Source organism: Barbus barbus (assembly GCF_936440315.1).
Source record: "Barbus barbus genome assembly, chromosome: 29".
NCBI classification, from domain to species: domain Eukaryota; kingdom Metazoa; phylum Chordata; class Actinopteri; order Cypriniformes; family Cyprinidae; genus Barbus; species Barbus barbus.
Genome location: NC_136757.1, coordinates 12,484,523 through 12,496,836, shown reverse-complemented (window position 1 = coordinate 12,496,836; position 12,314 = coordinate 12,484,523). Strand labels below are relative to the sequence as shown.

Here is a 12,314-nt window from a genome sequence, read left to right as displayed (position 1 = left end):
TTTGTTCTTATTTTTTAATAAGAAAGATAAAATGACGACAAAGATTTTGATCTTCGCCCACTTTGGCCTAAATATCTGTCTTTTTATTTATTTTTTGTTACCTTGAAAGGCTGTGTCTTTCTAGTTTGGCTGTAATGCTCAGACAACTTATAAAACCAAAATAGTAAAACCAACATGACAAAGAATCGTAATAAAATCGTGAATCGTGATATTTCTAAAAAAATTGTGATATGATATTTTTCCCATATCGCCCACCACTACAGCTAAGTTTTTTATTATTATTTAATTATTATTATTATTATCATCATCATCCTCCTATCTTATAAGAACAACAACAACAAATAGCAGCAGACAGTGTTTTATATATCTTATTATTAGTAATATTATTATTATTTTAAAATATTATCTATAAATAATAATTAGTAGTAATAGCAGTGGTATTATCTTATAACCATAATAATAAATTATTGTCATCTGTTCTTAAAATAAACATTATTATTATTACTATTATTATTACAATATCAATTATTTCAAAATCACAAGTGTGCATCCTCAACTACACAATCATATGAACAACCAGTTACTAACGCCACAGATTTAAGTTTCACATCCTTAGTGCATAAAACTTACTTTCAATATAAACATCACTGAACTTAATGGTACTTGCAGTTCAATAAGTGAGTCAGATGTTGATTCAATACCCTTCTTGACTGACTCAGTAGGTTGAAATAATACATTCAATTAGATTCTTTTTGGACAATTTCAAAGAACCAGAATAAACAGTTGTTTATTTTTGAATCAGACTATACTGCTGTAAGTAGAGGGTTAGTCTGCAGCAATCAACATGCAGTAAAGTTAATGTAGAAGGAATACCCATAGGGAGTCTGTTCTTCTTGTTGGCGGGTGTGGTAGCTGGGGAGAGCTGGGGTGTGTTAGAGGGCGTGAGCTCCAGGCTGTTGCTCTTTGTCGTGCGGGACTGAGGTAAATTGGCTAGTAGGGTTTCCAGAGCCAGGTGGTCTTCTTCTCTGAGCTGATCTCCTGCAGTGACACTACGCACAAAGTCCACCTGAACACAGAAATGAGGTTAAAGACATTTATTTTTTCTTTGGCACAAACATGCTATCAAGCAATCACTCCAGTTGATATCCAGTGAAATAAGGATAAATAAAGATGTAAAACGAGCTCTTTACGTCTTCAGGTAATTTTTTTTTTTTTTAACTCATTCTTAATCAGTGCTGGTAATTAAAGCAGGTGGGCCTCATTATTCTGCTATCATCATTAGTGGATTTCAAACAGTGAGTCTAATGCAATAACAACATAGGAGTTGGGCTAATTGGCTCTGTAAATGACAGTGTGATGATGAACATCTTGCTGTTCATGCTGAGAAGAAAAAACACAGGGAAACTGAGGGTTACTGGCTCTTGGCAGTTTTGGGCAGGAAGAGTTGAAGCATTAGGACTGTAAAGGTATGCAGTATGACTGTTACTGCTATATTATGGGACGGGTTTGGGCATGTTTTGCTGAGGATCGAAAGAGGGTGAGGTAGACAAGTCATTTTTCATTGATCTGAATCTTGTGTAACAGCTAAGTACAGTAAAAGCGCTGAGATATGTTATGATTAGGACTGTCAAATAAATTAGTGATTATTCATGTTAAATTAATTAAATGGCACTGATTAATTAAACTAACTACATAATTGCACATCAATATTACATAAAAGCTCTCAAATGGGAAAAATAAATAAATCAGTCCTGCAACAATAATCTGATGTCTTTAAATTGACATCACAAAAAATGTCTTAAGAAGTTTGCTTTATTATCACATAACTAGCATAAGGCCTGTCACAGGCCTACAGTCCACAGTAATCCATTGTGCAATCAATCCATCTTAGTGTTAAAAGTTTGTGTGTGCTGATTCAGGTGCAGGTGATTAAACGTGTTCATTTTAGTATCACATTATATTTTCTATAATTGTATATTTCCTAGATTACAGAAGGTAGACTAGTTTGTGAATATGACATTGTTTAGGACATCCCACTGTCTGCTAAACTGTTCTGAAAATGTTCAAACTACAAACATTTAACATTTCAGGCAGGAAAAGGATATGAAACTGCAAAGGAATTGTTATATAAATCATAGTGCAACTTATTACGAAACTGCAGACCATTATTTTAGAGGGATGTGATTTCACTGTGACCATGTGAACAACCCAATAAGCTCATTTGTACTTCTGATTATGTAATTATAAAACTCAGATGAAGTTAAAGGGATAGTTCACCCATCCTTGCTGTCTAATGGAGGGTCAGAGAGCACTCAGATTCCATCAAAAGGATCTTAATTTGTGTTCCGAAGATGAACGAAGGTCTTACGGGTTTGGAACGACATGAGGGTGAGTAATTAATGACAGAATTAGAATTTTTTTGGGTGAACTATCCCTTTAACTTCCTTCAACAAATTTCTTTCTTTACTGCATTACATACCAAAGCTAAAAGCTGATTATGAGTCATGTAAACCACCGTCCGTGTGAGGCCCTCCAGTAAATTCATTGAAGACATAGGAGGAGTCTCGACAGCTCTTCCACCGATGACGACATCCAAAAAGGCAGCAACACGCGTCTAAAAATATGAAAAAGCCAACTGCAATGAGTCAATCCACAAAAAGAGTGTTGGAACATGTTAATGAACCATTTAACATTTCCTGGTTATGATTGGAATAGCGTACTACCAGTGTACTACTAATACTGTTTGTGTAATACGCACAATGTTTTACATTTTACAATGTACTTTGTGCAGTATGTTAATATTCTGTATGTATGGAATACCCAGATGACATTTACTAAAATATGATTTAAATTTTAAAAGAAAGGAGTATGTTCAATAGCATAGTACATTTTGTGGTCAAATTGTATTAAGAATCATGAAATTTCACTGCTGTTGGTTGGTTTCCACTACTGAAATGTTGCCTTTGTTATCATATTACATTGTAAACTAGCCACTATGCAATAAACCAATAGTCTATGTTAATCTTCATATAGTAACAAGACAAAAAAGACAATCAGAAAAAAAGGAGCTTCAGAATTCTGGGTTTGTCTCTTACCTTATCAAACTTGGATAAACTGCTTTTATGTCGAGGATCTCCATCATCTGCATCAGACATGGCTAACTGCTGCAACAACTGCCCCACCTAAAACATCAAATTAGGTTTTATTTTTTAGAATATATTAATATCAAAGCCAAACATGAACCACACTAAATATGTGTCAGGAAAAGGGTTTTATTGACTAATGGCTAGATGTCTTTCTATAGTGTCACTCGTGTTGGTCATATGAAAAAGCAATATAAGTCACAGTACAATTTATGAACAAAAGATTTTTATAATTTGGTTATTTTAAATTAACTAAAATTTGACTCACTGAACTGCAAGTCAGAACTTTCATCCATGTTTAACTTTAGAATCAGAACAAGAAGTGAACTGAAAACTGTAATCTGCTCTGTACATATCCCTCTATGTACCATACAGTAAAAAATGTGGTTTGTGGGACTTAAATTAAATTGACATAAAATTGCTGACTGGTTATTCGTGCAACAATTGTAGGCCTATTTCAAGTTACAGTAATAGTATTTTTTTTTTTTTAAATATATTGTTTTGATTAATATTTTAATGTTTATTAATGCTATATATTTAAATACAAATAAAAATGTGTATATTCTACTGACAGCATTTTTAATTTATAGCTGACGGCAGTTGAAGAAAGACCCTCACATTACAGTTGTTTTGTAATGTACTGACGCAACAACATTATCCTCTACCTGCATGAGGTTGAAACGTGCCACCTCATTGATGGGTGCATCTGAGATGATGCCGTACTGTTCAGGGTTGACGACAGCAGGACAGATGAAGCAGGTGAGCAGCAAGTCTGTGCACATCGTCCTCACCTCCCCGACCTCTAACCTCTCCACCTGTGCCAGCGTCTTGTACATCTGAGACACAATCCAGCGCAGGCTCTGAGGGAAGCAATAGGTGTTCTGCCTCAAAGAGCCAATAAAGGTATTGACCAGGGCTACCAGCTTGGCCTCGTTGGCCTCCACTGCTGCCTGAACTTTCCTGCGGTACTCATCTGTGCCTTTCTCCCCAAACAGACGCTCCTGCTGGGCCGGGGTAAAGCGCTCTATCAGTTTGGCTGGATCTGTCTCTAGATGATCCTCATCCTCCACCAGCAATTGCATGATGGGCTCGTGGAGGGTTGCAGTGAGGAAAAGCTTAGCTGAATACAAGCCCTCGGAGAAGAGTTTGAAGAGGATGCTGAAGGCACACGTGCCTCGCCGTAACAGACGACGAGGGTTGTCACTTTCCTTTAGCTCAAATTCCACCAAATAACGTAGCACCTGGACAAAGTAGGACCGCACAATGTAGTATGTGGTGTAAATGTATAATCTTTAAGAAATAAAATTAAAAATAAATAAATATATAAAATAATAAATAAAACTAATAAATTTAATAAATATTATATATAATAATACATATACCTAAAACAATATACTATAATAAATAAAATATTTAAAAAATAATATTTCTACCACTACACACATGTATCTTATATGTACCTGTAGCAGGTAGCATTCATCCTCTTGCATGATGCAGTTGCCATAGAGCGAGGTGAAGACTGCGTGTATGACCCCCTGCGTGTGTTCATGATTGAGTCTTTCTCCTGCCACCAGACAGGATGCCACCAATTGTGGGTTGTCCCTCAAGCGGCCCAAGAACTCCCCATAGATGCTCTCCTGAAAGCCCAGTGTCTTATAACCATCTACAAACTGTGTGTCCTCCAGAAACTTGGCATGTTGGCAGCATTCCGCAGGAGAGGCCTCCGCACTGGAAAGGAAAGAAATGCATTGAGAGAACTAGACTGCAGAGAATCATGTGATTAAATCTGATAACACTGGAGATGTACTGGAATGAATGTGCAAATGCAATTCTGATAAAGAAATATCTAGATACTATCTGCTAGCTGGTTACGCCAACTATTCAATACAAGCTTATAAAACCCCAACAAAGTGGCTGTCCTGAACAAACTTGAATGTCGTGTAAAAGATGTTTCTAGCATCAAAAACTTTGAAAGAAGTTTGAAAACCATTGAAAAATTCAGCAAGTTTACCCAGAAGTAATTCACTCAACTTCATGATGTTCCAAATCTGTATGACTTAATTTCTTTCATTCAACACAAAAAAATAGAACTTCCAGAAAATGTACAGGCTTCTTTCTTCCATAAATTGAAAGGGAACAGGATTTTATATTTCTTTTTCATGTAACACAAAGGAAGAAACTCATACGGGTTTAGAACAACATGAGGGTGAGTAAATGATGACAAAAACTTTAAGTCAAGAATGAAAAAAAAAAAAAAAAGAATTAGTCAATCCGATGTCAGAACTTGCCAAGCCAGAATACTCAATTGGCTCTTTCCCTAGTTTCAACCACTGAGATAATCCGCAATGTGATTTTAGCGATTCTTCCGGTTCAGTTGATCAGGTAATGAGTCATGAAAGAAAATCACGAGGAGAGCCTGCTAGTTTTACTGGTCTGGAATGCAGTCACCTGGTAAGGATGAGGCGGTCGAGGTTGATCCTTTGCTGTTTGGTGATCCAGGCTGCGCGGTAGAGCCGCTCTGCTGTCTTGAGCACCTCGTTGTTAAGACGCTGGATGAGCTGCTTCTCTGATGCCACATACAGCCGTTCCTGCTTCAGGTGGTGGGCCAGAGTGTGAATGTCTGGCTTCACCATCGTTCAGCTCAGCCACGACGCTGAAGGTGGACAGTAGGACAAGCAAATTAGTGGCATTGCAGGAATATTTACGACAGCAGCGTGTCAATAGAGTATGATGTAAATACTAATGGAAATTCAGTACAAGAGATGGGTGGATTATGGGCAACAAGACCTGAGCAGTATTATGTATATCCCAGGCTACAGAAGACATCACAATCAACGCGCTATTAAAAATAATAGTTATAACACATATACATACACATATATTGCATAAATGGACAACTGTTTTCAACGGGGTTCAGAGACAATGAATACTGATCAAAAGACAATAGAATTCAGTTGGAGCAGAGACCATAATTAATTAGACATAAAATAAATAAAACAGGCTGTGAGTAATGGAAGTAGGGTCTGTCTAGTACAGTTATTCTAGTCAAATGAATGTGCTTTTCCTGTTGTTCAAGACAAAATTAAGTTAACTAGAATAAATCAACTAGACATTTTGCAGTGACCTGGATAACAGTGTCTTCAAAGACAGTCCGTTAAATATGTCGTAGTGTATCAAGTTCCAAAGTTGATTGACAGGTTTAATTTTCCTTCAGAGGCTGAAGGTTTTTGGTAAACAAAGTTTGCATGAAGATCCGTGTTAAAATGCATGTCAAATGCCTATACAAAATTATGACAGACTGAAAATAAAGCGATTTTGGCTAAGGTTCTCAGGCAGGTTGTTCCCTGCTGTATCAGTTGTTCACAATTTTCTTGTATTAACAAAGACTGCATTTATATTTTTGTAAAAACTGTTTACTTTTTTTAAACATTGCCTGATCTGGACATCACGTCACACCAGTCATCCCAGTAAATCAGCATGGAATAAGAGGTAAAAATACTTCTGGGAAGTAAGCAGAAGTATCAATCTAGCAAGTTCCTTCTGAAGTGTAGTGTCATTAGGGTGGTATGAGTTTTCACAACAGGGATTCAGTAGTAAACCCTCATTATAACAGCTGGACAGCATATCTTAGATTTATACATACTCTACCTTAGTAGGATAAAAGCAAATGAGGCTATTATAAAAGTAAAATCACTACACAAAATCAATAACCAGAGCTGCTGAATAGTGCAAATCCAACTGTGTAAGACAAATAATCACGCCTAAACAGGAAGACTGCACTATTTCCTCTGAGACGGGAGAGAATAGAGCAATTTTCATACAGGGAACTTACCAGACTATAAACACGGACATACAGCATAAGAAAATTGCACAAATTGTATAAGGTCCAAAGGGCATGCTGAAGTAAAGCATTTTTTAATTACTTCACCTTTTTACCCTGAGTCAGCACACAACAATGGCAACTACGCATTTAGCTTCGATGCATTTCATTTAACCTCATGAAACTGCAGTAAAAAGAAGCAAGGCATGAAATGCATCATTTCTGTTTATTTGTTCTGTGTGCAAAACAGATGTCATGAACAAACTGTGCCAAAATCTTTGGCCAAAACCATTCTACTGGTAAACAAAGGCAGCACTGGGTATTAAGGATTATACAGCAGTAATCCTTTGCTAAATATGCACTAACAATGACAATGCAAAGACCAATCTTTAATAAAATCTTTTAGACAGTATCCTTCAACAATCAAGTGCTTCAGAGAAATGAAAAGAGATGGAGTGTGCAATTTGCTCTTGGCCGACAAAGTATTTTAGGACTGAGCCCAGATCAAACAAAATTTCTAATGCTGATGTTACTGAAATGTAAACTCCATAATACATACAGTGGGTGAAAAAATAATTTGATCCCCTGCTGATTTTGTACGTTTTTCCACTGACAAAGAAATGATCAGTCTATAATTTTAATGATAGGTTTATTTGAACAGTGAGAGACAGAATAACAACAAAAAAATCCAGAAAAATGCATTTCAAAAAAGTTATAAATCGATTTGTATTTTAATGAGTCAAATAAGTATTTGATCCCCTATAAATCAGCAACATCTTTTATACAGGTAAGGAGCTGAGATTATGAGCACTCTCTTAAAGGGCCTAACCTCAGCTTGTTACCTGTATAAAAGACAACCTGTCCACAGAAGCAAATCAATCAATCAGATTCCAAACTCTCCCACATGGCCAAGACCAAAGAGCTGTCCAAGGATGTCAGGGACAAGATTGTAGACCTACACAAGGCTGGAATGGGCTACAAGATCATCGCCAAGCAGCTTGGTGAGAAGGTGACAACAGTTGGTGCGATTATTTGCAAATGGAAGAAACACAAAATAACTGTCAATCAAGAACGGTGAGGAATCATCCCAGAACTACATCATCCCAGGAGGATCTTGTCAATGATCTCAAGCAAGCTGGGACATAAGTCACCAAGAAAACAACTGGTAACACTACGCCGTGAAGGACTGAGATCCTGCAGCGCCCGCAAGGTCCCCCTGCTCAAGAAAGCACATGTACAGGTCCTTCTGAAGTTTGCCAATTATTCAGAGGAGAACTGGGTGAAAGTGTTGTGGTCAGATGACACCAAAATCGAGCTCTTTGGAATCAACTCAACTTGCCGTATTTGGAGGAGGAGGAATGCTGCCTATGACCCCAAGAACACCATCACCAACGTCAAACATGGAGGTGGAAACATTATGCTTTGGGGGTGTTTTTCTGCCAAGGGGACAGGACAACTGCACCTTATCAAAGGGACAATGGACTCAGTTGGTCGCACGAGCACATCATGTGGTCGCATTTGTTTTTTTGTGAATAACCAGCGCTCTCTCCACCAAGATAACAATGACTGAGGTGCCCTTGAGCAAGGCACCGAACCCTCAACTGCTCCCCGGGCGCCGCAACATAAATGGCTGCCCACTGCTCCAGATGTATGTTCACTACTGTTTGTATATACTTGTACACTTGGATGGGTTAAATGCAGAGCACACATTCCGAGTATGAGTCACCATACTTGGCCACACACCACTTCCCTTTCCCCCTTTCCCTAAAAAAGATGACACATATATGAAGAGCCTCTCCCATGTGTGAACTCACTTTAACTTTTCAAAAAACATTAGTTATTTGTAATTTTTCTGTTATTCAAAGTGTCAAAATATCATGTGATACGACCGACAGACCATAACTTTTTTTTTTGTAAACATCCTAAATTTAATCAGATTCGTTTTCTGCACTATTTGGCATAATTTCCAAAGTGTTTTGTAATACTGTATAAAATTGCAAAGCATTTGTATTTATATTTACGTCATAATATACAAACAAACTTTGTCCGATGATTTCCATTTTATGAAATATCATGTGCGACCATCAAAAAAACAACCACTTTGGGACTTTTATGTTGAAATCCATTCAGAGATAAGACTTTGCATCATATACCAATTTGCCAAGGACCCATGGAAGTATTAGGCAGGTTTGTAAGTCTCTTTCAAATTTGTAAGTCTCTTTCAAAAAAAAAATATTTTTAACAGCTGGCATGTAGTTACCACATTTGGATATCATGTGGTATGACCTCAAAAAAAAAACAATGAATAAGTTATTTCTGCTAGGGCTGCACGATATTGGAAAAAACTCACATTGTGATATTTAGTTTTTCTGCGATATATATTGTGATATGGGGGGGGGGGAATAAATAAATAAACACCAGATGACTTGAATAGCTCTATTGGGAAGAAGAAGAAAAAAAACAATGATTGGGGTGATTTTGTAGGTGAGTAAATCAACATATGAAATAAACAAATCACAAGCATAGATAAATGTAATACAACAAAGATACAAAAGAAATAAGCAGTGCTTTGTATTTTTAAGGCAAGTCTAACAGTATTCAGGTAGCCTACAGAAATTGAATAATCAAATGTAAAATAACATTGCATAGTCTTCACTGTATAAATTAAATCTAATAAATCTGTGTAAAAGCTATAAAAGTGAGTTACAAAAGTTTTTTCTCTGTTTTGTTGTTTGATTAACATGACAGAAAGCAACAGGGACATTAAACTGCTGTTATTGTTATCCTCTTTCTTTCTCAATTGTTTACCTTCACCTAAGACATAAGCAACTGTTTTTTACAAGGATACTTGCAGAGACATGCATTTTGACATAATTTGGCGCATGTGTGTCATTTCCGGCGCAAATAGTAGTGGAAGTGAATGGAATTCAGCGTTCACGAGCATCTGCGTGGCTCTCAACCATGTCACGACGCGAAAATTCAATAGAACTCATTATAATCAGTGATGCTGTGAGACTGACTACACTGGATGCAGCGCGACACGACAAATCCCCACCAGTAAACTGATGCCATTGTAGCAGGAGAAAGATTTCACTGATAACGTGAAGAGATGCGCTTTCAGCACGAGCGCTTCATGAGTAGAGCCTGGTTTATACTCACTGTGTCAGCACGAGCGCGGAGGTGCGTGCAGAGGACGGAGCGCAACAGAGGATTTGGTTTTTAAACTATTGGTTTTTAAACTAAAGTAAGAGACCGCTTCTTAAACCAGAGAAGGTGAACATGTTGGTATTCTTGTAGAAAAAACATGCAAGTCCTGTCAGCTACAGTCAGTTTAGTTTTACTTTTCTTTTTGTTTTCGTTTTGAAAAGCTTGTTATGTTTGCTGTTTACCTCACGTTACGCTATGGAGGCTTTCCTTAATTTTTTTATATTATTATTATTATTTGATTCCTCAGTGTTTTGTTTGCTAAACATTCTGTAATTTATTAGTCAATATAGCATGTGATGTGTCCTATGCCATGCCTCATCTTATTAGTTTTTGTTAATAAATGTTATGTACGCTAGTTTTTCGTTGTAACGTACTGGTTTATTGTTGTTGTGCTTTTTAATTAAGAATAACAATGAATTCATCTTTAGTTTTAGTCTTAAACAGTGAAAGGTGTATAGCTATAAGCAAAACAGACAATTATCTTTTCTTGTAAAGCGTGACACCAAGATCGCGAATTTGAAAGTGAAAGCAAAAAAAGGAATTCCTGTTCACAAAATTTAAATCACAAATAATACTGATGAAAAAGAACGGGTTTAATGTTGAACACTTTCGTTACCATATAACTATAAACTATGATAAAAGTTAATCAGCATGCATTGATTAATCAAATGTTGTATCAAATAAATAAATAAACAAATAAAAAACTTGAGCAAATGTGCTCGTGCGACCAACTGAGAAAGTTAGTCGCAAAAGTGCGACCAGTGGGAAGAGCCCTCAGTCTGGAGCCCTGAATAGTGGTGTAACGGTACACGTATCGAACGGTTCATGGGCAGTTCCAAATGGAAGTGATCATCCCTATCCCCTTGGAGTGGGGACTTTGGAGTGAGCAGGGCACGTGCATGTCATTATGTAGTCGTTTGGAATCCACTTGGTGAAGAGAGCGTAATTTCCTCATTATCTCCAGCTTCAACTTAAAATTTAAAATGTATATTTTTTTATGCCGGTGTCCATCAGCGAATCTGCTAAAACACTAAAATCACTTAATTTTAAATGTTAATATTAATATTAATTTATGTGTAAACAACATTCTTAATGTTTGAACAATTACAGTAGATATTATCGTATTTTAAAATTGCCTGTTGAAAATCCTTATGTCAATGACCCATATATTTTTTTTTTGTGAAAACCTGTATCTGAACTGTAAATCATGCTTTTTACAGCCATGTAACAGTTTAATGTTACCATAGACATTGCCCCATCCCACTCATATGGCATCTGTGCAAGTTTAAAAAAAGTCTAAAGTCTTAAATTTGAGCTTAAAAATCCTACAGAAACCCTGTATGCTTTATAAAATAAACAGGATTACATAAACAAGGAAAACAATTCAAAATAAATATTACAAAAGTGTACGAAACTTATATTTTTGTGCAAAAGATAAAAAATATTCCAGTTTTGGAGGCCATAATTCAGCCATCAAACACTGAACTGGACTAGATCCAAAAGGCAACAGTCTGAACACAAAGAGGTCTGAGGCACCATTACTGCTTAAGTGGACCAAGAAAGGATCCGAGTCCTCTTTCAGGAACTGTGATAGTGTGAACACAAAGAAAACTGTCCTTTTTTACTTGGTCCTCTTTAAGGGGTCTGGGCTCAGTTCTTTTAAAGAGGACTCAAGTGTGAAAACACCCTAAAGTCCTGGAGTGGCCTAACAAGTCTCCAGACCTTAATCCCATAGAAATTCTGTGGAGGGAGCTGAAGGTTCGAGTTGCCAAACATCAGCCTCGAAACCTTAATGACTTGGAGAGGATCTGCAAAGAGGAGTGGGACAAAATCCCTCCTGAGATGTGTGCAAACCTGGTGGCCAACTACAAGAAACGTCTGACCTCTGTGATTGCCAACAATGTTTTTGCCACCAAGTATTAAGTCATGTTTTGCGAAGGGGTCAAATACTTATTTGACTAATTAAATTGCAAATCAATTCATAACTTTTTTCAAATGCGTTTTTCCGGTTTTTTTATTTTTTTTGTTGTTATTCTGTCTCTCACTGTTCAAATAAACCTACCATTAAAAATTATAGACTGATCATTTCTTTGTCAATGGGCAAACGTACAAAATCAGCAGGGGATCAAATATTTTTTCCCCCA

At 36.8% G+C, this 12,314-nt stretch overlaps 1 protein-coding gene across 2 annotated transcripts in view; it reads right to left on the bottom strand.

The window, feature by feature from the left end:
- The window catches only part of LOC306849735 (GTPase-activating protein and VPS9 domain-containing protein 1-like), a 50,448-nt gene that overhangs the window by 24,665 nt on the left and 13,469 nt on the right, over window positions 1–12,314 (bottom strand). For both annotated transcript variants that reach the window (XM_079385006.1, XM_079385007.1), the window contains exons 2-7: window positions 5,592–5,796; window positions 4,604–4,871; window positions 3,809–4,384; window positions 3,096–3,182; window positions 2,480–2,614; window positions 874–1,066 (exon numbers count right to left, since the gene is read on the bottom strand). In XM_079385006.1, the coding sequence (XP_079241132.1) occupies window positions 874–1,066; window positions 2,480–2,614; window positions 3,096–3,182; window positions 3,809–4,384; window positions 4,604–4,871; window positions 5,592–5,776 (1,444 nt within the window). In that variant the 5' untranslated portion in view covers window positions 5,777–5,796. The remainder of the gene's footprint in view (window positions 1–873; window positions 1,067–2,479; window positions 2,615–3,095; window positions 3,183–3,808; window positions 4,385–4,603; window positions 4,872–5,591; window positions 5,797–12,314) is intronic.